At 43.4% G+C, this 25,981-nt stretch overlaps 2 protein-coding genes and 1 non-coding gene across 3 annotated transcripts in view; 1 reads left to right on the forward strand and 2 right to left on the reverse strand.

Moving 5' to 3' along the window:
* ATL3 (atlastin GTPase 3) overlaps window positions 1-2,819 on the reverse strand; it is a 40,201-nt gene extending 37,382 nt beyond the window's left edge. Inside the window, exon 1 of the mRNA XM_066251823.1 lies at window positions 2,552-2,819. Within this exon, the coding sequence (XP_066107920.1) occupies window positions 2,552-2,594 (43 nt within the window). The 5' untranslated portion in view covers window positions 2,595-2,819. The remainder of the gene's footprint in view (window positions 1-2,551) is intronic.
* An 8,513-nt stretch (window positions 2,820-11,332) lies between these two features.
* RTN3 (reticulon 3) overlaps window positions 11,333-25,981 on the forward strand; it is a 51,295-nt gene continuing 36,646 nt past the window's right edge. The window contains exon 1 of the mRNA XM_066251824.1: window positions 11,333-11,658. Coding sequence (XP_066107921.1) covers window positions 11,520-11,658 — 139 coding nt within the window. The 5' untranslated portion in view covers window positions 11,333-11,519. The remainder of the gene's footprint in view (window positions 11,659-25,981) is intronic.
* LOC136321576 (U6 spliceosomal RNA) lies at window positions 23,200-23,306 on the reverse strand. Its single transcript, XR_010728726.1, has one exon. It is a non-coding gene; the product is annotated as a U6 spliceosomal RNA (small nuclear RNA).

Consider the following 25,981-nt stretch of genomic DNA (forward strand, 5'->3'; position numbering starts at 1 on the left):
TGTACTTTAGCACAGAATGCTGAACAAAAACCAAACTTTGTCAACTAAGAATTTTGTAGTGCTTCATGATTAAGCAGTACTGAAGATTCAGAAATGGCGGTGACCCAGCTAATCTAAAAATGAAGCCGGGCTGTATGTACTACAAAAAATAAAAAATAATATATGTCTCTTTCCAGTAGAATGAGTTCAATATTCATGGTTTGACTTCCCTGAAAATGGGAGGACTACCAAATTCGTTCTCCTTACCTGAAAGTTTTAATTACATGTCCAGTTTAATAAAGCTTTCTTAATTTCCAATCTTTATTTGCCTTCGATTCCTTATCACTTCAAAGCATAAGAAGAGTTAACCTACTCCTTTGCTTATTTGCCTAAAACCTGTTTCCGGATTTGTAATATTCTTTAGCTGTGAAATGTAACTAATATGCTCTAACAATCAAAATACATGCCAATAAAAAGCATTTTAGAAATTTGCGATGAAGAGCATCAACTTCTAATACAAGTACTGATATTACAAATAATACTTCCCATATAGTAACAAGCCAATTCAAACTTAAGCAACCACCTATAGGGAAATTTGATTATAAATTAGTATACAAATTAGATTTGGCTTTTCTCAAACTGTTGCCTGGCTCCTCAATGAATTAAATCAGAATCTGTGGGTGGGCCCCAAGCCTTGGCAGGTTTTAAAAACCCCAGGTAATTCTAATGTACAGCAGTGCAGAGAACTGCAATGCTATCACAACTAAAAGGTATTTAAGTAAAAGTTTTGCCCTCCTTTCTCCCATTGATATTTTTTAAAGAATATGCTCCTCAAATGTGAAAGATAACTTGGGAAAACGTTTTAAAATGGAAACTAACTTTAAAATGTAGTTGGGCTATTTGAACAATTTCTCAGTATGAAACACAAGGCCACAGAAACTTTAACAGGCACGCCTGTCTAGTCATCATAAATTCTAAACCAGTTGTCAAACAAGTTCACACAACCTCGAGTTCCCTGAGGTACTACTTCATAGGAATCTTTAAAAAATATGTGACCCCGACAAATAAGTAAATAACAACGTTATCAACTGTTTAAATAAAGACCACCACTGGGGAACCCGGAAGGTACAATAAACTTGGTATTTCTTGCTTCTTACAATTTTCTATTATTCTCCTTTTAAATAATATTAAGTATGAATATATCCTTTATTCTATGATTTAGAAAACATAAAAATGAAAAATGCATGTGCTGTATGTACCAATTTTTTAAAAGCCTCAACAAGTCCTATCTAATGAAAACTAAGAAAATTATGTCAGTACACCTCTTTACATCTATCCTGTTATTTTTCTTAGTTTTATGTCTATTCCAATGAGATAAACGATAGCTAACAAAACAATGTGCTTTACTAGTGTAATGCTTCATTATGGAGATAGTTTTCATCCACGTGGTTCCTTTGTAGATGGTTACAGCAGCAGCAACTGGGATTTCTAGACTCCAGTACAAGCTAAGTTTCTATGGGGGTTGAAAAAAAGAACTAATTTGAATTTCAGTACATTGCAATGCTCAGAGGTTGCCGCAGAATAAAACTACACAGCTTTTGGTTCTCCAAAAGCAAGCCAAAATGTGAAATTACGTTTTTGGTCCGTTAGTTCTTTTCTCCCTTTCACAAAACATTCCACCCAACTCCCTGTCCAAATTTAAGGGCTGGTATTTATTTACTAAAAGATTCTTCAAACAATGTTATTTTATTTTCTTGCCTTTAGATTTCGCAAGTGAAACTTCCAGCAATTTCAACAGCAGGCACATTAAACAAGAATAAAGCCAGGTAAATGACAGGTGAAGTCGTACCCATGAATTGATGGTGACTCTCTTATTTGGTTTTTATTTAATACTTTTTCTATTTTTCTTTTGTCTTCAGGAAAGCCAAAGTACAACGTACAGTACCAAACGTACTAAAAAGAACTTCTTAAAAAACAATTTGGCCCACAAATTTGTGGGTTGAGAAAAAAATCAACTTTCTTAATAATTCTTGTCAGTGTCTCAAGGTCGTTAGGAGAAAAACACGGCATCCAACTGGAGGACGCTTCGCAGCCCTCCCAGTTCTTAAAAGGCTGAATACCTAATAAAGGATCCGCCTTCCCGCTCCCTCGGCCGCTTACCAAGACCAGAGCCACCCGGCCCCGGGTCCCCGGTCCGCCAGCGGGCGCAGCCCCGGGCTCTGCCCAGGGCGGGGCTAAGCCTCTAGACACCGCCCCCGGGACCACCGGCCGCCAGCGCCACCCCAAGGCCCCAAGAAGCACTAACGGCCCACCCGGGCGCGGGGCCCGACCCCCGACGGCAGCCGCTCCCGGCCGGGGTCCGGGCAAGGCGCCGCCCGCGCCCGATCGGCCGGGCCCTGGGAGCAGCCCCCGGCCCCGAACCCGCGGGCCGAGGGACCCCGGCGAGGGGCGTGCGATCGCAGCCCCGGACGAGGGGGCACGGCGGCGTGCACAGGCGGTCTCCTACGAGCTCTAGCAGGGAGGGCAGCGGGGGTGGCCACGGGGCAGGCCCCGGGGAAGTTAGGCGCCTCACCTGCTCCCGAGGCAGCCGCTACCGCTCGCTCAGGAGACAACATGGAGCCTCCGCCTTCAGCAGAAGCAGCAGGGGCTCAAAGAAGGGAGGGCTCGGGCGGGAACGAGCCAAGCTCGAGGCGGGAACCGGGCGGAGCCTGAGCTCGGGGAGGAACTGAGGAGGAGGAGGGGTGGCGAGCGGAGCCGCGAGGGAGGGAGCACTTAGTGGGCGGACGAGACCAGAGGGGAGGCCCCAGGCGCCGTGAGCGTTGGGCGAGCTGGAGAGGGAAAGTGCACGCGGCTGAATCCCGCCACCGCCCGACATGTGTGCGCACGCGCGGGAGTGCGAAGCGTGCCGCCATCTACCTGGGACTACGTACTAGAAACGACGGTCCTTCGGGAATTGTAGTCCTACGCTCTCTGGCTCCCCGCCCGCGCTCCCTGTTCTGCGCACTCATCCCGGGGCCAGAGGAAACAAGAGAAAGATTTGAGACTCCTCGAGGTTTTTCGACAACTGAACTACAGCTCCCAGCAGGCCTTGCAGGGAAGTGAGGGTCGGGCTGAGCCGCAGGCGGCCAGCGAGTCCCGCCCGGGGCCGGCCTTTAACACCGGCCCAGGACCGAGCCCTTAGTCTAACCGACTTCGAATCACTCGCGAACCCCTACTGTCCACGTTTGAGATAGTTTTGGTGTTTAACGCTGCCCAAACGACGGAAGGAAGGCCTCAACCCTGGGTGACGTGAACGGCACCGGTTTTTTTTTTTTTTAACGATTTTGACTTCATAACGGGGAGGCTGTGACTTCATTACCACCATTATTAGCTTCACCCCATATTCATGTCCCTGGCCAAACCTGATGATGGTGTAACATCAGCACTCTAATCGCTAACATAAGAACATCCAGTGAAACCCCTTCCCTCTACTTTGTCCAGCCTAAGCCATGGCCATCTTTTGTTCACCTTTTTTTTTTTTACATGAATTCTTTCAAACTACTTTTGCAAGCACATTCTTAAACTGGATGGTAGGTCAGTACAAAACAAGATTTTCCAAAAATGCTTTTATTCACACATAACGTGTGATTGGGGAAATGTCAGATGCCACAATTGAATAGTAGTATTTTGTATTTATTGGGGTAGGGTACAGTTCTCTAGGGGTAAGTAGCTGGTGGAGCTTAATCAAAGATAAAGCATCCATCACACCACCACACCACCACCACGCTTGACATCACTATTGCTTCATTCATTTGACTATTTTTCCTTTTGCCCCTGCCTGATCTATTTAAAATAAAGATTTTTTAAATTTTTTTATTTTTATTTATTTATTTATTTATTTTTACAGAGACAGAGAGTCAGAGAGAGAAATAGATAGGGACAGACAGGCATGGAGAGAGATGAGAAGCATCAATCATTAGTTTTTCTTGCAACACCTTAGTTGTTCATTGATTGCTTTCTCATATGTGCCTGACCGGGGCCTTCAGCAAACCGAGTAACCCCTTGCTCAAGCCAGCGACCTTGGGTCCAAGCTGGTGAGCTTTGCTCAAACCAAATGAGCCCGCACTCAAGCTGGCGACCTCAGGGTCTCGAACCTGGGTCCTCCACATCCCAGCCCAATGTTCTATCCACTGCGCCACCGCCTGGTCAGGCGCCCCTGCCTGATCTATTATAGCCAACCTAGAATCTCCTTCCAGCTACCTATGCCCTGATAATCCCTTAAACTGTGTTTAACAACTAGTGAAAGATAATTCTACCTAATCTTACTTAAAGAGGTACTGTTTTATTTTCCTTTGCCTCTTCTGATTCTCCCCAAACTCTCAAGATTATTTGAATGCCCTCCTCCAGACTTTAGATTTAAGAGTCTAGACCAACTGGGGTCAGCAAGAAACTAGACATGAACAACAGGGAAAGTGATTGCCAGAGTTTCACACTGGGTGCAGAAGGCAGCACCTGCAGTATGTGACACAAACCCAGGGCATTATGTGGCAGGCTCAGAAAGTGAGGAGCTTTAGGTCAGTGACTAAGCACAATTTCAACAGTATGTTAAAAATGCACACACATCCCAGTATTTTCTATTCCCTTTCCCTGTCCGTCTGTTTCCATAAGACTTTTTACTATCTGACTTGTTTTGCTTTTCTCTTTGTTTAACTCTTCCTACTAAAATATAAGTTCCAAGCAGAAATTTTTGTCTGGTTTTGTTCATTGCTATACCCCAAGTGTCTCAACAGTGCCAGGCAAACAGTAAACACTAAAATATTTATTGAATAGATGAATAAAGAAGGTATATGTTATGCATAACACTGCTCACTCACTTTCTTGTTCCTTTAATATTAAATATTAACTTCTACATTTGAACAAAACACCCTATTCTATTTTGAGGGCTACCAACAGAGATCCACTGAAATCCAGACTGTCAGGAAGTGACCCGCAAATACAGATGTTACCTGTCTCAATATCACGTTACCAAGATCAGTATTAGCAATATCAGCCTTCCCCATACCTTGTAGAAGCACATTTGGGCATTTGAAACAACATAGTTCAATTATAGGTAGACTTTAGGATTAGTCATAACTCAGAAAGCAACCCCTGCAAATGAGAAACACGTTTTGTTGTTGTTGCTCTTTCCTTTTCAATTATCTAGGGTCATCAAAACAGTGGACATTGCCTGACCAGGCGGTGGCGCAGTGGATAGAGTGTTGGACTGGGATGCCGAGGACCCAGGTTCAAGACCCCCGAGGTCACCAGCTTGAGTGCGGGCTCATCTGGTTTGAGTCGCTGGTTTGAGCAAGAGGTTACTCGGTCTGCTGAAGGCACGGGGTCAAGGCACATATGAGAAAGCAATCAATGAACAACTAAGGTGTCGCAATTTGCAATGAAAAACTAATGATTGATACTTCTCATTTCTCCATTCCTGTCTCTCTGTCCCTGTCTATCCCTCTCTCCGACTCTCTCTCTGTCTCTGTAAAAAAAACAAACAAACAAACAAAAAAAAACAGTGGACATCGAAAATGCTAAATATTGGTGATACTGATTACAGCCTGCCTTCAGCCACCTCTGAATTGAGTCATGTGGTATGACCAGAGTCTGACCTTCTCATGTGGTTTTTTATAAGTAGGTGACATGTAGGCATGTTTGAATGGATAAGGCTGCTAGCTAAGGAGTCAGACAAACCTGGTTTTGTAAATCTTTTTATTATTATTTATTTGAGAGAGAAGAGAGAGAGAAGGAGGGAGGAGCAGGAAGCATTGACTCCCATATGTTCCTTGACCAGGCTAGGCCAGGGTTTTGAACCAGAGACCTTAGCATTCCAGATCGATGCTTTATCCACTGTGCCACCACAGGCTAGGCAGACTGACCTGGTTTTGAATTCTGGCTCTAATGTTCACTAGCTCTGCAACCTTGAATGAGTTACTTAACCTCTTTGTACTTGTTTCATCATTGTCAAATTATTTTTTTAATTATTTTAATTGATTTGAGAGAGAGAGAGAAAAGAAAACATTACTCTGTTGCCTCGCCTGTTTATGTATTCATTGATCAGCCAGTGACCCCTTGCTCAAGCTAGCGGCCTTTGGGCTCAAGGCAGTGATCTTTGGGATTGTGTGAATGATCCCATGCTTGAGCCAGCAACTCTGTGTTCAAGCTGGTGAACCAGCATTCAAGTTGGTGACTCTAGGAGTTTGGAACTGGTGACAAATCTTTCTGGGTTGACAATCTTCTGTGCCACCACCAATCAGGCCATTGATTGTTTCTTTTTTTTTTCCATTGATTGTTTCTTATATGTGCCCTGACTAGGGATTGAACCCACAACCTTGGCACATCGGGACAACACTCCACCCAACTGAGCTACCCGGCCAGGGCTCTGCCAAATGGTTTGACAACTCATGAGTTATAAGTTAATTGGGGTGTGCTTGGCAATTATGACTGATGCCTAGTTAGCCCTCAAAAATTGGTAATCATCATTCTGGAAAAGCAAAACAAAGTCAAAAGTATTCAGGATACTCAAGTATTTTTATGAAGCAGAAAAATAGCAAAATTGTTTTCTTTAATTATATCCATTGTGACTCAATTTCCGAAGCTTTCAAAAATAAGGCATTTGTTATGTGCCAGGCACAGTGTTAGGCAGTTAATGCTACAACGAAGCATCAGACACATTCCTGTCCTCCAGAGACTCACAGTCTTGTGGGGTAAATAGCCAAGTAAATGATGACTCACTGACTGAGCCAGGACACAGTTCAGCCTTCTTTCCTATCACCTATTAGCAAAATCCATGTTTAGACAACTGGAAGGAATAGACTGGACTACTGGCATCCTGCACGTCATCTAAAAATTTGTACCTTACTTTGCTCATGTATAAAATGAGGTAATGACTTCTCAGTTTATAAAAAAAAAAAAAAAGTCAACCCAACTCATAAGGAGTTATAAAGTTGAATATCAGGCCTTCAATATGGTAACATAGTAAAAGCTCAAGACCTGTCAGCTGCTTCATTATTGTTACTTCAGCCAACAGCACAGCTGTCTAACACTTCAAAAAGCACTACAAAAGCCTGACCAGGTGGTGGTGTAGTGGATAGAGTGTCGGACTGGGATGCGGAAGACCCAGGTTCGAGACCCCGAGGTCACCAGCTTGAGCGAGGGCTCATCTGGTTTGAGCAAAAAGCTCACCAGCTTGAGCCCAAGAGCCCAAGGTCTCTGGCTCAAGCAAGGGGTTACTCGGTCTGCTGAAGGCCCGTGGTCAAGGCATATATGAGAAAGCAATCAATGAACAACTAAGGTGTTGCAATGCGCAACGAAAAACTAATGATTGATGCTTCTCGTCTCTCTCTGTCCCTGTCTATCCTTCTTTCTGACTCTGACTCTGTAAAAAAAAAAAAAAAAAGAAAAAAAAAAACTAAGCTAAAAAAAGCACTACAAAAGATCACTAGTGGCCCTGGCCAGTTGGCTCAGTGTCCTTCCAGCATGTGAACATCCCAGGTTCGATCCCTGGTCAGGACACACATGAGAAGCAACCATCTACTTCTCTGCCCCACTTTCTACTCCTTCTCTCTCTCTTCCCCTCCAGCAGCCAGTGCCTTGATTGTTTTGAGTGTCAGCCCTGGGCGCTGAGAATAGTGCAGCTGGTCAGATCGTAGGCCTTAGATGCTGAGAATAGCTCAGTTGATTGGAGCATTGGCCCCAGACAGGGGTTACCAGGTGGGTCCCAGTCAGGGCACATGTGGGAGTCTGTCTCTATATCTCCCTTCCTCTTCCTTAAAAAAAAGACTAGAATTTACTTTTAAGGAAAGGATGCAAGATACCTAACTGTGTATATCATGCTATCATTTGCATTAAGAAGGGTGGATAAAGATAGAAATTTGCCTTATTCACCTTTGCACTTGCCACAGAAAGCTCCTAACAGTAGTTACCTATATGTATGTAGAGGGGGAGACTAGTGGGTGGAGATGGTTAGTATAGAAGAAAGTTTATAGGGTACTGTATATACTTTTGAAAAATATAGCCTGACCTGTGGTGGCGCAGTGGATAAAGCGTCGACCTGGAATGCTGAGGTCGCCGGTTCAAAACCCTGGGCTTGCCTGGTCAAGGCACATATGGGAGTTGATACTTCCTGCTCCTCCCCCCTTTCTCTCTCCCTCTCTCTCTCTCTCTCCTCTAAAATGAATAAATAAAAATTAAAAAAATAAAAGAAAAATATATGTGTGTATAAACATATATATTACATGTGAATATATTAAAAAACCGTTTAGTTAGAATACACGGCCTAGGGAGCTGAGTTAGGGTATCAACTGTGTAAATACCAGTCCCATAGGACAGGGCCAAGGAAGAAGAGGCCCAGCTCAGTGCCTCAGCATTAAAAACTGTTCAAAAGAAGTCCTGAGAAATGGCTGTGCTCGGTGAGTACTTTAAAAATCACAGGAAAGCCTGGAACCTTCAGTGAATTCCCATTAGCTTTAAGACAAAGCTTTATGTCTATTTATTTAGTTAGTTATTTTTAGAGAGAGGAAGGAAGAGAGAAAAACATTGGTTTGTTGTTCCACATATATGCATTCATTGGTTGATTCTTATATGTGCCCTGATCAGAAATTGAACCCACATTGGCATACCAGGATGACACTCTAACCAACTGAGCTACTCAGCCAGGGCCAAAGCCTCAGTTGTTTAGTTCTATATTACTGCTTCTAGTCACTCTGGCCCCAATGTATTCTTCCCCATTTTATCTCCCTCTTATCCCAGTTCAAGCCCTTGACTCCAGCCAACTTGGGTTAACCACACCCAAAACACCTTATATACAGAAACACCTCTGAGCCTCCAGCCACCACAGATAGATAGACTAGGTGTTACACAAGGGCAGCCTGTGGAGGGGAGGGGCAAGAGCAGATCACATCTGGGCTCCTTCTGCTAGACAAGCCAGCCCTGGAGTGCATCATGGACTGACCTGGGACGAAGTGGTGCATTTCTGTGATTGGTGTGCCCAGGTGGAGGTCTTACTGAATATTTGCTTCATTCTCCCCCTGCCTTTAGTGACCTGTTTACTACTCCAACTTCCTATCTGACTTTGGGCTTCTTCATAAAACCTCCCCAAGCCACTGTAACTCCACAGCGATTCCCTACCCTCTTAAATTCACACAACTCACTTGCCATCTAACTATAGCATTATAGTTTTGTGTTGTTTGAGATTGTTTTTGGGTTGCTATTTAATTTGTATTTTTTAACTTTATGCGAGCATGTCCTAAGCCTCAACTAGCTTGTAAGCTCATTGAAGATGAGATGACCATTTTTGGGGACCCCTCCAGATTTCCCAGGATAGTGTCCCACAGGCAGCAGGTGATCAGTAAGCATTTGTGGAACAAATCATATATACAAATCACTCGAGCAAGAGTCGGTCTCGCTTACTAGGAAGTTTACTGGTAAAGCAAGAGAGAGCAGGAAGGAAAGGCAGCTTCAAGAATTGGACCTATGACAAAGGTCTCATATAAAAAACCTGAAGAGTCTAAAGAGAATACCAAGACCACATCAGCGCCTTGATTTTATCTCCTTTTCTCTGCTTCTAGTTATCATGGAAATGGGTTTCCTTTCCAGCCAGGGGCTCCAGATTCTAGCAATTGCTGTCAGGATACAAGACCAGCATCATTCATATCCTTATCCAGCACCTACTAACATAAATTTTTAAAAATTTATTCATTTCTCAGAATGGGCTTAGTCATCCAATTGGCTTGTATTTCTCCTTGTCACATGAAGGACAGATTGCTGCACTATCAACTGATGCTGTTAAGTGCCCAAGTAAGATATTTGCCACAGTTATTTTGGGAAATATCCTTCTGTGCCTTTTTTCAGAGTGTTGTAACAGCCAGGAGTTTTTTTCCCCTGTCTGGGCTTTACCTGACCTTAAAAACTGCCAAGGGCAGATGTAGTTCACTGTCTGTTCTAGAAGATGTCTCCTGGTCAGATTGCTTTTCCTTTCAGTGGCCGCCTGGCTGAGTGGCTCACCCGTCATGAGGCAGCATCTTTACAGGCTCTGCAGAGCCTGCAGTTGTCCTTCGGGTCATCAATTGCTGTTTTAGCAATAACAAAGCCTACAGCCGTGACTTTTATTATTTCCAGTCTATGTTCCCCTTTGTAAAAGAATTATACACAATTCAAATATTTTGACCAAATATAGGGAGAAGGCTTTGAAGTTTGCAAACTAAAGAGAGAGAAGCCAAAAAAATAAAATAAAATAAAATCTAGTATAAGCTATATATCTGGGTTCAAATGCATCTACTGCTAAGGATCCCTTTCAGGATATAAATAAAATTTAATCATGTATATTTCGTGTCATATTCTCAATTTTTAGTACTTCATTTTACCATCTCCCCTAACCACAGCCAGGATTATCTCCTGGCTCTTCTTTTCTCAGTAGCTCGGTTTTTATCCTTCAAAATTTGCCGTCTCTACCTGATAGCCTCTTCGCAGGAAAGGACGGCCTTAAGATCCAAGGTGTTTTTTGTTTTTTGTGTTTTTTTTTTAATTTTTTTAATTTTATTTATTTTTAGAGAGGAGAGAGACAGAGAGGGAGAGAGAGGAGAGAAAGACAGAGAGAGAGAAGGGGGGGAGGAGCTGGAAGCATCAACTCCCATATGTGCCTTGACCAGGCAAGCCTAGGGTTTCGAACCGGCGACCTCATCATTTCCAGGTCGACGCTCCATCCACTGCGCCACCACAGGTCAGGCCCAAGGTGGACCAGACCCCTCTCGGGGGGAACAGGATGAGATAAGAATTTGAAGCAGGTTCTGCGACTGCGTTGTAATGTGATTGGAATGAGTAATAGTGTTTCATTCTGTACAGCATCTGTCTCCACCTACCAAATGGGAGATCGTACCATCTCTGCCTCATGGTGAAACAATGACATATCCAGAGAAATTCACAAAGCACCTCGCAGAGTAGGCCTACGCCACCCTGTGGCTTTCACTTTTCATTGGAGTCACAGGTGGGAACACATCGACCAAAAGACAACGACTGTGGAATTGACAGAAAAGATATTCTCCTCCTAATGAAAGCAGAAAGAACGTCTATCGTTAAAACACGTAATCTGCCGACCCCAAAAAATTCACAGAGCTACGAAGGAACACTAACTCGCAGCGCTCGCTTAGACCGCAGTGGTGGGCGGAGCTTGGCCACGCCCCTTGCGCTTGGGTCCCCGAGGGGCGCGGCGTGAAGCCGGTTTTGCCCCTCCTTCGCCACAGGAACGCGGAGGGACAATTCTTGCGCCTGCGTCCTGCGTCGCTGGGCGCCTCGACGCAGCCGCCGCCCGCCCCCACCTCCCGCCCGAGGGCCCTTTGTGCGCGTGCGCACTCGCGCTCCCGCCCTCTCGCTGTGCTGGTCTGAGTCAGTGGGTCTGTCGGACTCTGTCCACGGAGCTGGAGGAGTGAAGGGATTTCCAAGAGCGCCCTGTCCTAGTATTTTCTTTCCCCTCCCTTTCTCCCTCCCCACATCTCTCTGCACCCTTCTCTCGCTCTTGCGCTACCATGGCGGAGCTATCGGCGGCCACTCAGTCCCCGTCGGTCTCGTCGTCCTCCGGGGCCGAGCCGTCCGCGCCCAGCGGCGGCGGGAGCCTGGGAGCCTGCTCCGCCCTCGGGGCGAAGAGCTGCAGCTCCTCCTGTGCTGGTGAGGCGCGCCGGGGTACCCCGCCCTCGGGGGGTGCTGGGGGTCCGGGGGAGGGCGGACCACCCTCCCTACCGGGAAACGGGCTGAGGGGGAGGGGAGCAGGTCGTGCAGACGGTGAGGGAATAACGGGGTGCGAGGAAAACAGGTCGGGGGCAGGGACAGCAGCTCGGGGGAGCCGTCCCCTGAGCCGGGGCGACTTAGGGGAGGATTAGAGAGGTGGAGAGGATTGAGGCAGGTTGGTCGTAGGAGAAACGATTAGTTAAGATTTTAAGGGGATGGTGGTGAAAGGATTGCATTGCAGGTTTGCAGACAGGTGTTGACATAATCAGACGTTCATGGTAGCCGTCCAAAAAAAAAATTTTTTTTTTTGGTTGCCTGTGGGGAGAATGAGAAAGTTTAGTGGCAATATTGGAGCCGGCTTTACCTGCCTTTAATTTTCTGTGGCTAGACTCCCTGAGTGCCCGATTTTTCTGAGGCTCCGAGGTGGAAGGAGGCGTGATGAGAAGAGCTCAGGGAAGATTTGGGGGGGAGGGAGCGGCTGATGGTCCAAGATGGATCCGTGGCTGCATCTGCAACACGGCCTGCTTTTCCCTGGCGCGGCGTGGGGGTGGGGACGTGCAGTCAGTTGCTTATATTCTAGAACGTAATAAATGGAGTCGAGTCAAGCCCAGCCGTAAACATATTTTGATTTCAGGCTTTCTGTGAGCTGCTCTTGATCGCGGTGTAACAGAAGGGGTTGTTGACCGCAGCAAAGGGGGAAGGGGAGACCCTCAGACAAAGCAGGGGCTGGTGGGACCCCCTTCTTCATCATCTCTGTGAAAGATGAGGAAGGAAACTGCAGGCCGCTGTTAGTTTCCATTGTGTATCGTCTGCCTGTCGGTGGGAGCTGGCTGGCAAGCTCCCCTCGTGCAGGGATCTGCAGTGCAGATGCCTTCTGGAAGAGAAAAAAATGCACCCTGAGCAGGTGGTGGTTTTTAAAGGAACTGAGTCTTCGAAGGAAAAAAAAGAAAAGATTTTGGTTAAAGGAAGGGCCAGAAGCTTGGGAGGGTACAGAGAATGTCGTTCTCTATTTCCTTACCTCACAGGATTTTGAGAGACTTTAAAATGCTTTGTTGTCTCCGTTGCTAGAATCTTGGGGTGATTATAACGAAGTTAAAATTTCTGATCTTAGCTTTAAATATGTTCTCTACATGGTTTTTGAGGGGGATTTACTATATAAGAGCTTTGGTACCCTGTTGGATTTTCCAGTGTTGTTATGTCCATTTCAGTAGAAACAGCAGCAGAGGAAGCTTCTGCAAGGTCAAGATTAGCTGCCCAGATAAAGGAATGAGGCAGCAAATTCAGAACTCTTGTTCCCTTTAAACCACCCATGTTTCTCCTCCAAAATTTTGTGTTCTGGGCAGAGGTCCAGGGAACAGCAGCTTCCCTATAGCTTAGTAATTAGGTGTTGTGGCCTTAATCACTTGTCATTGCTCACTGCTTCAGTTGTTGGCCCTTTGGTGCATATCTTTTGATTTTTCTTGATCTAAAATAGTTTATTCAACTGGAAAGTAAACTAGATAGATTTCCTATCTCAAACTCTTATCCATTGAAAATATGTATTAATATTGTCTAAAAATCATTAATACAGTTTTGGTGGGCCCAATGTAAGGTGCTCATTTGTTGGGTCATTACTTGAAGAGTTTAGTTTAAAATACTGTGTGTATAGTCATCATTTCACTGCAGAAGCTTTTCCCCCTTACAGAGTGCATTCTGCATCTCGCAAAGGAAATGTCGGAGACGCCTTTGCACCATGAAAATAAGATGGACTTTGTTATTCCAAAATTTAACTCATTTAAAATGGATACTAAGAAAAATCTTCCTTGATTGTTAAAAAATCTACGTGAGTTGATGTCAGTCTTCAGCTTCACATTATTTCACCAACCTCCTTTTCATTTTGGAGACTTTCAAAAAGTGAAAGAAGAGTAAGGGGTCACTTGGTGTTCTGTAGAAGGCGATTTTATATTGTCTGACCTGTGGAATCACAGTTTTTGGAAATACTAGTCTCGACCTAAAGGTAGAGGATGACTGATGTCCACATTGGGTGCAATCCCTCAGGTGTTAGTGCAGCTGTCTATGTAGTATGCTTGGAGAAGGAGGTCGGGGGCCAGGATCGGCTTCCCAGATTTCTGCCTTTGAAGGAAACTGAAGATTTCAAAGCAGAAATTTGAGGTTGAAGTAAAGGAGACCTAAATATTTAGTGCTCTTTTCAGGGGGAGAGCTTCCATTATTCGACCCTCAAGTATAGATACATGTCTATTGTCTGAACTTTATTTTTTTTTAATTATTGATTTTAGAGAGAGAGAGAGAAACATCAGTTCCACTTTTTTTACGCATTCATTGGTTGATTCTTGTTATGTGCCCTGACTGGGAATCGAACCTGCAGCCTTGCTGTGTCAGGATGATGCTCCAACTGAGCCACCCAGCCAGGGCTATTGTCTGAACTTTAAAAATGTTTTAGCCTGACTTGTGGTGGCACAGTGGATAAAGCATTGACCTGGAAATGCTGAGGTCGCCGGTTCAAAACCCTGGGCTTGCCTAGTCAAGGCACATATGGGAGTTGATGCTTCCAGCTCCTCCGCCCTGTCTCTCTCTCCTCTCTTTCTCTGTCTCTCTCTGTCTCTCTCTCTCCCTCTCTGTCTCCTCTCTAAAATGAAAAAATAAAATTTAAAAATGTTTTATACCTTTCTCTATATAACTTGCTAGAGACTTCTTCATTATTGCTATGAAAATCATGATGCCAGAATAAAGCTGCATTTCTTGTATCTTTTTGGAAATTAGCTCAAAGCAAAAACAGCCTGGAAATTTTTATTTTTTAAAGTTTATACTTTACAACTACTACAAGTTGATGCTTTCCCTCCCCCTTTCTGTCTTCCTCTCTGTCTCTCTCACTCTCAAACCAATAAAATAAAATCTTTTTTTAAGTGAAACTTAAAGAAAAAATGTTTATGCTCTAAATACTTCTTTTCTCATGAAACTTAGTTGTTCTGTGTACTTTTTATGGCACAATTTTCACACTTTGTTCTAACAAGTCAATCAAATGTGGTGATTTGTATTTTCAGTCTTAACTCTTAAATAAAAAGAAATCTGACTACCTGTCCAGTACTGACGTTATCTGTATTATAGTCGTGTCAGACGACCAGTGGCACTGCAATACAGTGATAAACACAGACCGGAGCCCCAGAAACATGGAAACATCTGGATTCTAGTTCTGACTCTTACTAATTGTCTGACCTAGTGCAAACCCTGAGCCTCAGCAGTGTGACTTAGACCAGTTTGCCTTGCAACCTTAAATCCTAATTTTATTGAGTTATAATACCTATCATTTGATGCTTGTATTTGCAGATTAGAAACTTGTGCATGTAGATACAAAATAGTAATTGAATTACAAGTGGGAAATCATAATTTAACTCATAGTAAAGGAAGATCTTACTACCTTTTTCTTTCAAAAAGCGAGTCAGTTTCAGCTATTGAGCCCTCACATTGTCTTAAAGCTGCTACCCCGTTCACTCGGCTGGGCTGTTAAAGAACAAGGGTTGGGGGCAGGGAAAGCCAAGATGTTTTGTAGATGGTTTTTCATGACGTCTGTATGCTTAAAAACTATCTGCTGCATTCTGACCGTAATAAGTGTAGTTATGATACATGGTGAAACTCCTATCAGTGGAAGCAGGAGTACAGGAGACAGCAAGACTGGTCATGTCAGTATAGTTTACAAATGCCTGTTGATTTGGATGGCTTTTACTCCTAGGAATAAAAGGTTTTCTAATAGTGCTGTTTTCTTTTAGGGTCAAATTCATAAGTAATTTAACCACTTTGACCAAACAAACCAGTCTATAAATGTTTCACAGATACCGTAACCCGAAGTTGAAATCTCTAGGGGATTATTTATTAAGTTGCTGGTAAGAGTTTCAGTATTTTTATTTTCTATTATTTTCAAGATGGTCTGGAAACAAAACCAATAGAATTGCTTTTATTGTATTCTGCGGTGAGGAAATTATATATTCTTCCTGATATAGGAGCCACTTGTTTAATCCTATGTGTTTCAATAATTTATACATGAAGTTTGGTAGCGAAGGATCTAGAAAGATGTCATTGAAGGGAAAAGGGAAAGTTAAGGGTTCCAGTGTTGTTCGAGCCAAAAGTTGTTTGCCCTGTAGAAAGGCACTTCTCTTTAGCCATAACTAGGCATATTTGTTGTGTGTTCTTAGGTTATAGTTTGTGTTCAGATTTAGCATATAGTTTGTTAGTGACGAATTTATGATTGCCTAAACTGTACAGAGTTGTGATAAATATGTAAATTTCATAGTTGAACTTTTTACATAAAAATTACCAAGTTGATACTATGTTCATATAATTAACTCACTCAAGAGTTGCCCAGGAAACTGACTTATCCTTTCTTCCATTTGTTTATAATAACTATTAATTCTAGAATTATTTCTGGATCTTTGGGTGGGTTTTAGAAAAAGTGTGTATGCTAAATAAGTTTACCCATAATCAGTATTGCTTGTGATTGCATCATTGAAGTCTCTTACAATGTATCTGTTACTTACATAAAACTTACTTTGTGATACTGCAATTTTAGAGAGAAACCCTTAAATACTGTATAGGAATTGTATTTTACATTATTGGGAGGGGGGAATTGTCAGCAGGTAGCCTGCCTTTGTGGTCTTTTTAAATTTCAAAGAACTAGTCTTAATCTGTTTTCTCCCTGTGAAAATTACTTTTTTTTTTTTCTCCTTCTAAGCACCTCCTCATAACCTAACCAAGCCGGGACATGTGAACTTTTTGACAGTTTCTCATTGGCAGCTTGCCCTTGAGGATATATTGAAGTGTAAACTAATACAGAGCTCTTTTTGTCCTGTTACTTGGAAGCTTTTCAACAGTGAGCACTGTCTTCATTTTACATAGGAAGTAGAAATATTTAATTATTGTGTCTTGCATTTGTGTATTGCTTTAAGGTTTAAGTTGTGCCTGTGCATTCATTTAATTCAACAAATACTCAAGCATACATGAAAGCTCTTCGTTAGGTGCTGTGGGAGATCAGAAAGTAAATAAAGCACAGATCATCCCTCTAACGGCCATATTCAATAGTGGGAAGACTTGTGTTATGCTTATTTGTGCGGTAGTCAGGTAGTGATACAAACCTCATTTTACAGATGAGAAATCAGACTCAGAGATTAAGTAGTATGCCCAAAGGTTTGTGAATGGAGGTCCCATTCATGACACCAACTCCATTCTCTTTCAAATACATACACTGCCTCTCTCTAAAATTTGAAACGTGATAAAAATGGTTCATTCACCCTCTTGACTTAAGTTATCAGTGTTAACTTTGAGTTCATTTCTGGTCCCATGGTTTCTAAGCCAGGTGCCTTTTTGCTCCACTGTTCTACAGAACCTTCTCTTGTCAGGTTCCCCAATTATTTTCCACATTGTTCAGCCCGTGGTTACCTCTCGGTCCTCATCTCAAATGCTCTTTCAGCAGCTTTGATAAAATCGATCACTCCCTTCTCTGTGAAATACCTTTTTTTTTTTTTTTTTTTACAGAGGCAGAGATAGACAGGGACAGACAGACAGGAACGGAGAGAGATGAGAAGCATCAATCATCAGTTTCTCGTTGTGCGCGTTGCGACTTCTTAGTTGTTCACTGATTGCTTTCTCACATGTGCCTTGACCGTGGGCCTTCAGCAGACCGAGTAACCCCCTGCTGGAGCCAGCGACCCTGGGTCCAAGCTGGTGAGCTCTTTGCTCAAGCCAGATGAGCCCGCGCTCAAGCTGGCGACCTCGGGGTCTCGAACCTGGGTCCTTCCGCATCCCAGTCCGACGGTCTATCCACTGCGCCACCACCTGGTCAGGCTGAAATACCTTTTTTGTCTTCCATTACACCACACAGTCTCTAACTAGCTGCTTCTCCTCTGTCTCCTTTGCTTTCGTTCTTTTTTTTTTTTAATTAAAACATAATTCAAATAACATAAAAAGCACTATTTGAAAGTATTTACACAAGGTTGTACAACCAGCATCACTATCTAATTTCAGAAAATTATATTCCCCCCAGGAGAAGCCCCATGCCTGTTAGCAGCCACTCTCCATTTGTTCCTCCCCGTCCCTTGGCAAAGACTACTCTACTTTCTGAGTCTATGGATTTCCTTACTATTGGGATTTTATATTGCTAATTTTTTATCTTCCCAACATCTAACATATAGAGTACTCCAGGACTCACTTTTCAGAACTTTTCACTTATCTTTTTTTCATTGGTCTCATTTACAACATCCATCTTGTGTTTTGAAGGACCGTTGATGACTTTCAAATCTTTATCTTCAGCCTCCATGTCTAATAGGCATCTCAAGCTTACTATGTCTAAACTGAATTTGTTTGTTTGTTTGTTTATTTTAGCATGTGTGCATGCACAAAGGAGGGAGGGGGGAGAGATGAGAACTCATAGTTGCTTATTGATTGTTTTTTAATATGTGTCTTGACCGGGGGTGGGGGGCATTGGAGGGTTGGAGGGGGCTCCAGCTGAGCCAGAGATCCCTTGTTCAAGCCAGTGACCATGGGATCAAGCCTGCAACCCTGCGCTCAAGTTGGTGAGCCTGTGCTCAAGCCAGTGACCTTAGGCTTTTGCACCTGGGACCTCAGCATCCCAGATCGATGCTCTGTCTACTGTACGACCGCTGGTCAGGCATTTGTTTTTTCTCCTTGGATATTTTTGAATGAGAGCAGAAACATTACCTTTTTATTTATTTATTTTTTATTTATTTTTTTTTTTATTCAGCGAGAGCAGGGGAGGCAGAGAGACAGACTCCCACATGTGCCCCAACCAGGATCCACCCGGAATGCCCAGTAGGAGGCAATGCTTTGCCCATCTGGGGTGTTGCTCCATTGCTCAGCAACCGAGCTCTTCCTAGCACCACCTGAGGCGGGGGCCATGGAGCTGGCCATAGAGCCGTCCTCAGTCCCCGAGGCCAACTTGCTCCAGTTGAGCCATGGCTGCAGGAGGAGAAGAAAGAGAGAAGCAAGAGAGAGAGGGGTGGAGAAGCAGATGGGTGCTTCTCCTGTGTTCCCTGACCGGGAATCAAACCCAGGACTTCCGCATGCTGGGCCAATACTCTGCCACTGAGCCAACTGGCCAGGACCACATTACCTTTTTTTAAATATTCATTTTATTGACTTTAGAGAGGAAGGGAGAGAGCAGGAAAGAGATGGGAACATATATGTTCCTATATGTGCCCTGACCAGGAATCAAACCAGCAACCTCTGTGCTTTGGGACAATGTTCTAACCAACCTAGCTCTCTGGCTAGGGCTGAAAATCATATTATAAGCTTTGCAAAAACTTAACCCATATAGAAATTGATATATCCATTTAGGTACTGAGGAGAGGTTTTTTTTGTTTGTCTTTTGTTGCTTTTTTGCGAGAGAGAGAGAAGGACAGACACAGACAGGAAGGGAGTGAGATGAGAAGCATCAACTCATAGTTGCAGCACCTTAGTTATTCATTGATTGCTTTCTCATATGTGCCTTGACGGGGGTGGAGAAGGGGGACTCCAGCCAACTTAGTAATCCCTTGCTCAAGCCAGCAACCATGGAGTCATGTTTATGATCCCACGCTCAAGCCGGTGACCTCAGGGTTTTAAACCTGGGTCCTCAGCATCCCAGGCCAACGTTCTATCCACTGCTCCACCATTTGGTCAGGCAGGAGAGAATTTTCATGTAAGTCCATAAAACTATGTCTAATAAATACAGCTTATGTTTAAGGTTGGCTTCTTTCACTATTATCTTTATTTGTGGACTCTTATTTTCCATTAATTGCATTACTCCAGAAAAGTATCATTTTAAGACCATTTGAATGCCACATTTTAGTCTCTTAGAAAGACTCACTTCTGCCCTGGCCGGTTGGCTCAGCAGTAGAGCGTTGGCCTGGCGTGCGGGGGACCCAGGTTCAATTCCCGGCCAGGGCACATAGAAGAAGCACCCATTTGCTTCTCCAGCCCCCCTCCTTCCTCTCTGTCTCTCTCTCTTCCCCTCCCGCAGCCAAGGCTCCATTGGAGCAAAGATGGCCCAGGCGCTGGGGATGGCTCCTTGGCCCCTGCCTCAGGCGCTAGAGTGGCTCTGGTCTCAGCAGAGCGATGCCCCGGAGGGGCAGAGCATCGCCCCCTGGTGGGCAGAGCATCACTCCCTGGTGGGCGTGCCAGGTGGATCCCGGTCAGGCCCATGCGGGAGTCTCTCTGTCTCCCCGTTTCCAGCTTCAGAAAAATACAAAAAAAAAAAAAAGAAAGAAAGACTCACTTCCAGTAAAGACCCAATGGTAAACTAGTCTGATGTGTCAGGATTTTTTTTTTTATGTGTCAGGATTTTAAGATATGTTAAAATGTTTTATTACCATCTTATACCTAACAAAATATGAGTTTTGATTTAATACATTTTAAATATTATTTGGAGAAGATTAAGACGTTCCTAAAAGTAACCGTAGTTCTATATATTTTAAAGTTGGATTATTAAAATATCTGTAATCAATTTTCTGTTTACATATTCTATTTTGTTTCTTCTAAACTTTCTCGTTTATTTTGCAACAAGAGTTCTGCTTTTCCTTCCTCTTAGATTGCATATACATTCATTCCATAAATGTACAAAGAGAGTTGTCCAACTCCTGTTGTAATAGAATAGTGAGTGTCTTCATTATGAGCACCGTTGTGACTTAACGCTGGAGGGGGCTACTAACTACTGCATTAACAGGACTAATGTTCAGTCACTCAGAGAGTGTCTTTGAAATAACAGTTAAGAAATCCCATATAGTTTGGTTTTAACCAATCATTAAGTAAGCTTCTATAATGTTCAGTCCTCCATTTTCTGTGCCTTCTACTATGTGCTTTATGTGAGATGGCCCTTAACCTAAGGTACTTCTAATCAGGTTGGAATTTATTTCCAATGGCAAATAAATTGAATTTTTTAAGCTAGATATTAGATTTTACATAGGTTCATTGGTTCCAGAAGACCAAAATGTTGTTATAATTGCTCTATTTTTACAGTAGTGATGTCAGCTGTAAATAAATAAATAAATAAAAATCAACCCCCCAGTTTATGTATTGTGGAAGTGTTTAGTGACTTGCTTCCAATGACTACAATATGGAAGGGCAGGGAGCAGTGCCACCTTAGAGAGAAGCCTAGCTAACTGCCTCAGCCAGGGGATCGAGGTTAACATCAGGGATGAGTCATGTTGACAGCATGTAATTTTGATATGATATGACAGGGATGGCCCTTCACCTAAGTGGTATTCTTCCCCAAAAACTGTATCTCCAGGCTAACTATGAGAAAAGCATCAGACAAACCCATCTTGAGGGACAGTAAAATATTTCCAGTAGTTCTTAAAACTGTCAAGGTCATCAAAAGCGTGTTAAGAAATGGTCATAGTCCAGCCTGACCAGGCAGTGGTGCAGTAGATAAAGTGTCAGACTGGGATGCGGAGGACCCAGGTTTGAAACCCCAAGGTCGCCGGCTTGAGCAGGGCCACAACAGCTTGAGTATGGGGTCGCTGGCTTGAGCGTGGCATCATAGACATGACCCCATGGTCCCTGGCTTGAGCCCAAAGGTTGCTAAGCCCAAGGTCGTTGGCTTGAGCAAGGGGTCACTCACTCTGCTGGAGCCCCTGGTCAAGGCGCATATGAGAAAGCAATCAATGAACAACTAAGAACAAAGAATGGATGCTTTTCATCTCTCTCCCTTCCTGTCTGTCCCTGTCTGTTCCTCTCTCTGTCAAAAAAGAAAGAAAGAAATTGTCATAGTCCAAAGGAGGCTAAGGAGACAAGATGACAAAATGTGACTTGGTATCTTGGATGGGATTTGGGAACAGAAAAAGGGCATTAGGGAAAAATTAATGAAACCCAAGTGAAGTATGGGGTTTTGTTATTAATAATATATCAATATGAGTTCATTAGTTGTGATAAATGCGCCATCATACTAATGAAACAGGCTAACACTGGGAGGAACTTAGAGCTGGATATAAAGCAACACTGTACTTGTCTTTGGGCCTTTTCTGGAAATCTAAATAAAAGTTTTTTAAAAAGAAAGAAATCCTTAATCATGAAATAGATATTTCTTTAGGAGAGGCAAGGAGGTCCACTTTCAGTACTTCTACTTAGTAATACAATGGAGGTCCTAGCCAGCACAAAAAAAGATAAGAAAAATCAATGGCATCAAGTTTTGGGAGAAGTCAGTCTGCCTGTCCCTTGAGCTTTGTTGGGAAAGGGGCCCTAATGGGCACAGTTTAGCTGCTTCTGAGTTGACATGGAGAATTGTGGTTATGAGAGAGTACAAAGACTGCCCAATTTTTTTGTGGCCTAGCTATAAAGCAAAAAGGAAAATGGTAAATGATCAAAAAAATTATTTGCATTATTATTAGAAGACATGTCTAAAAGAACTGATGATTTTCATTTCATTACGTTAATTTTAGATAGAATTTTAAACACTTTTCCTTTCCTTATGTATTGGGAGATGCTTTAATAATCTATGGAAACTAACACAAAATAGCTTTGGACCCAAATGTAGATGTCATTCCACAAATTTTTTTCTGAAAGTAGCTTGCTTCTCTGTTTAAATTTTATAGTCTATTAAAACATAATTTTGCCCTGGCCGGTTGGCTCAGCGGTAGAGCGTCGGCCTAGCGTGCGGAGGACCCGGGTTCGATTCCCGGCCAGGGCACACAGGAGAAGCGCCCATTTGCTTCTCCACCCCTCCACCGCGCTTTCCTCTCTGTCTCTCTCTTCCCCTCCCGCAGCCAAGGCTCCATTGGAGCAAAGATGGCCCGGGCGCTGGGGATGGCTCTGTGGCCTCTGCCTCAGGCGCTAGAGTGGCTCTGGTCGCAACATGGTGACGCCCAGGATGGGCAGAGCATCGCCCCCTGGTGGGCAGAGCGTCGCCCCTGGTGGGCGTGCCGGGTGGATCCCGGTCGGGCGCATGCGGGAGTCTGTCTGACTGTCTCTCCCTGTTTCCAGCTTCAGAAAAATGAAAAAAAACAAACAAACAAACATAATTTTATTAACCAATGTCATCCTAAAATATTCAATAAAACTTAAAATAAAAAATGTTTTAAAGTGGCCACAAAGAACAACAGGTAAAAACAAAGAGAATGGAAAAAAAATACTAATGAGGTTGCTTCCATTAAAGCCAAGAAAGTAAAATTTTTAAAATAACAAAATAAAATATACAGTCTATGGTATTGAAGGATATTTATCACCAAAATGACTAGTTTTGGTTCTTCCTGTTTCTGTAGTCCTCCACTTCGGAACCACGCTCTCACCAACCAAGCTGATCGGCCAGGGCTGCCAGAGCCCTTTTTAAAATACTTGTGATGTTGTCACTTCCATAAAGCTTTCAGTGACTCCTCATTTCACATAGACTATAATCCAAATTTCATTGCATGACGTTTAAAGCCATTTGGAAACTGGCCAAGTTGTTCTTTCTCTCCAGAATGCCTTCCACTCTGTCTTGTTCAACTTTTTTTTTTTTTTTTTTTTAATATGGAACGCTTCACGAATTTGCGTGTCATCCTTGCGCAGGGGCCATGCTAATCTTCTCTGTATCGTTCCAATTTTAGTATATGTGCTGCCGAAGCGAGCACTCTGTTTTGTTCAACTTTACAACAGATTGACCATCTCTCCGTGGTTCCCGCAGTGACTGCCTCTGCTGCTTTCCCACTTCAGTTACTTGTCACCTCTCTATGACCAGTGGTAATACAGTGCCTGGACTTGGCTACTTAGGATAATGTTTGGTTTCATTAATAGCATTTGAGAATTAAGATCACTGTTCTTGGGTTTGGTTTCTTGTAGCATAAATATGGAATGTGAATATGACATGATTTTTGTAAAGTTGACCTCATGCTTAATTAATATTGTTGCAAACTATGAACTGGTTATCTGTGTTCTGTATCAGAATAGATGCTATGCATAAAAATTTGTATGTTGAAATTTTCCATTAGGAGGTGTTAGGTGGAGGTGAGAAGGCAAGTTCATAAGATTGTTTCTGGCATTGGGCTTAGCATTTGGTTTTTTGGGTTTATTCTGATTTAAACTCACCAGTTGACAGATTTAATGTTGAAGGTAAATGCATATAGTAATGAACCTATCTGGAAACATTAAAGAAATAGATATAAATGCTTGCTTTAAAAAGGAATAGGAGAGCTTTTATTTGTAGGAGTAAATGTGATCACTATCTTTTACAATAATTAAAAAGGATGTGGTTTTTAAATTCTGGTCTTGAGTTACTGAAATACTACTGCCTATTGTCCACTAAGTTCTGCCTTAGTGTAATATGTTCCATATTTGTTAACTAAATAGTTTTCTTCATTTTTTTTTCTTTTTTTCTTTTTTTCTTTTACAGGGACAGAGAGGGGGGGGATAGGCAGGGACAGAGAGAGATGAGAAGCATCAATCATCAGTTTTTCGTTGCGAGACCTTAGTTGTTCATTGATTGCTTTCTCATATGTGCCTTGACCATGGGCCTTCAGCAGACCGAGTAACCCATTGCTCGAGCCAGCGACCTTGGGTCCAAGCTGGTGAGCTTTTGCTTAAACCAGATGAGCCTGCACTCAAGCTGGTGACCTCGGGGTCTCGAACCTGGGTCCTCTGCATCACAGTCCAATGCTCTATCCACTGTGCCACTGCCTGGTCAGGCTAAATAGTTTTCTTAAATTAGTACTTACAGGTATAGCTATGGCCCAGTCTGTTAGAGCACAATCCCTTCACTTTGATATTTATAACACTTGTAAAAACATTTTTAGGCCCTGGCCGGTTGGCTCAGTGGTAAAGTGTCGGCCTGGCGTGCAGGAGTCCCGGGTTCAATTCCCGGCCAGGGCACACAGGAGAAGCCCTCCCCCTCTCCTTCCTCTCTGTCTCTCTCTTCCCCTCCCGCAGCCAAGGCTCAATTGGAGCAAAGTTGGCCCGGGCGCTGAGGATGGCTCCGTGACCTCTGCCTCAGGCGCTAGAATGGCTCTAGATGTAACAGAGCAGCGCCCCAGATGGGCAGAGCATCGCCCCCTGGTGGGCATGCTGGGTGGATCCCGATCGGGCGCATGCGGTAGTGAGTCTGACTGTCTCCCAGTTTCCAGCTTCAGAAAAATACCAAAAAACCCCCAAAAAAACATTTTTATAATTGCAACAGAAAAAGGAGTTAACAAGTAAAAGTTAGTATATTTAGGGGCACTTTTAAAGGGTTTTGTTTTTAACATGCTGCATTCATTAATTTTTTTTCTATTTTTACTGGAAGGGTAATTTATATTCTTGATTTGTGGTGAAAAGCAAATCTCCCTCCCATCCCAGACCTCAAGGTCCCTTTTGCTGGTCCCTTTTGTTGGCTGTTAACAGATGCACACCATAGGCACTTCTGCACTTTGCTTTTTAGTTTAATGTATCAATTATGTCAACATCTATACCTGAACCCATTCTTTTTTTCATAGCAGCAAGTATTCCATTATTTGAATGAAACTATTTAACTAGTTTTCTATTGACGGTCGTTTAAATTATTTCTAGGCCCTGGCCGGTTGGCTCAGTGGTAGAGCATCGGCCTGGCGTGCGGAAGTCCCGGGTTCGATTCCTGGCCAGGGCACACAGGAGAGGCGCCCATCTGCTTCTCCACCCCTCCCCCTCTCCTTCCTCTCTCTCTTCCCCTCCTGCAGCCAAAGCTTCATTGGAGCAAGGATGGCCTGGGCGCTGGGGATGGCTCCGTGGCCTCTGCCTCAGGCGCTAGAATGGCTCTTGTGGCAATAGAAGCGACGCCCCCTGGTGGGCGTGCCGGGTGGATCCCGGTCGGGTGCATGCGGGAGTCTGTCTGACTGCCTCCCCGTTTCCAGCTTCAGAAAAATACCAAAAAAAAAAAATTATTTTTAGTTCTTATAACCAGTGCTTTTATAATCTTCATCACATATGCAATTATATCTGTAGATTGAATTTCCAGAAATGTAAGTGCCAAGTTAAAGAATATGTGCAGGGGGTGGTGGGGAAGGTATGTACCTTTAAAATTTTTGATATATGTTGCCACCATCAGAGTATAATTTTAGAAGATGAAGATTTCTCACAATTCTCTGTGAATTAAGTATTCAAAGTCAACTCTGTCAGTATTTATCAGCTAGCTATATAGGTTTAAGTGCTCATATCTTAGTGACTAACTCCACAAAATGCAGTTTGGAATGGTTAAAGCAAATATCAGTTAATAATCAGATACCTATTTTTCCTTTCCCACGAAGAGTGGCCGGGAACATCATCGTTCTTGAGCTTGTACTTGTTTAACAATGCTAGCAGC

The sequence above is a fragment of the Saccopteryx bilineata genome, chromosome 1 (genome assembly GCF_036850765.1).
Source record: "Saccopteryx bilineata isolate mSacBil1 chromosome 1, mSacBil1_pri_phased_curated, whole genome shotgun sequence".
In the NCBI taxonomy this organism is placed as follows: Eukaryota; Metazoa; Chordata; class Mammalia; order Chiroptera; family Emballonuridae; genus Saccopteryx; species Saccopteryx bilineata.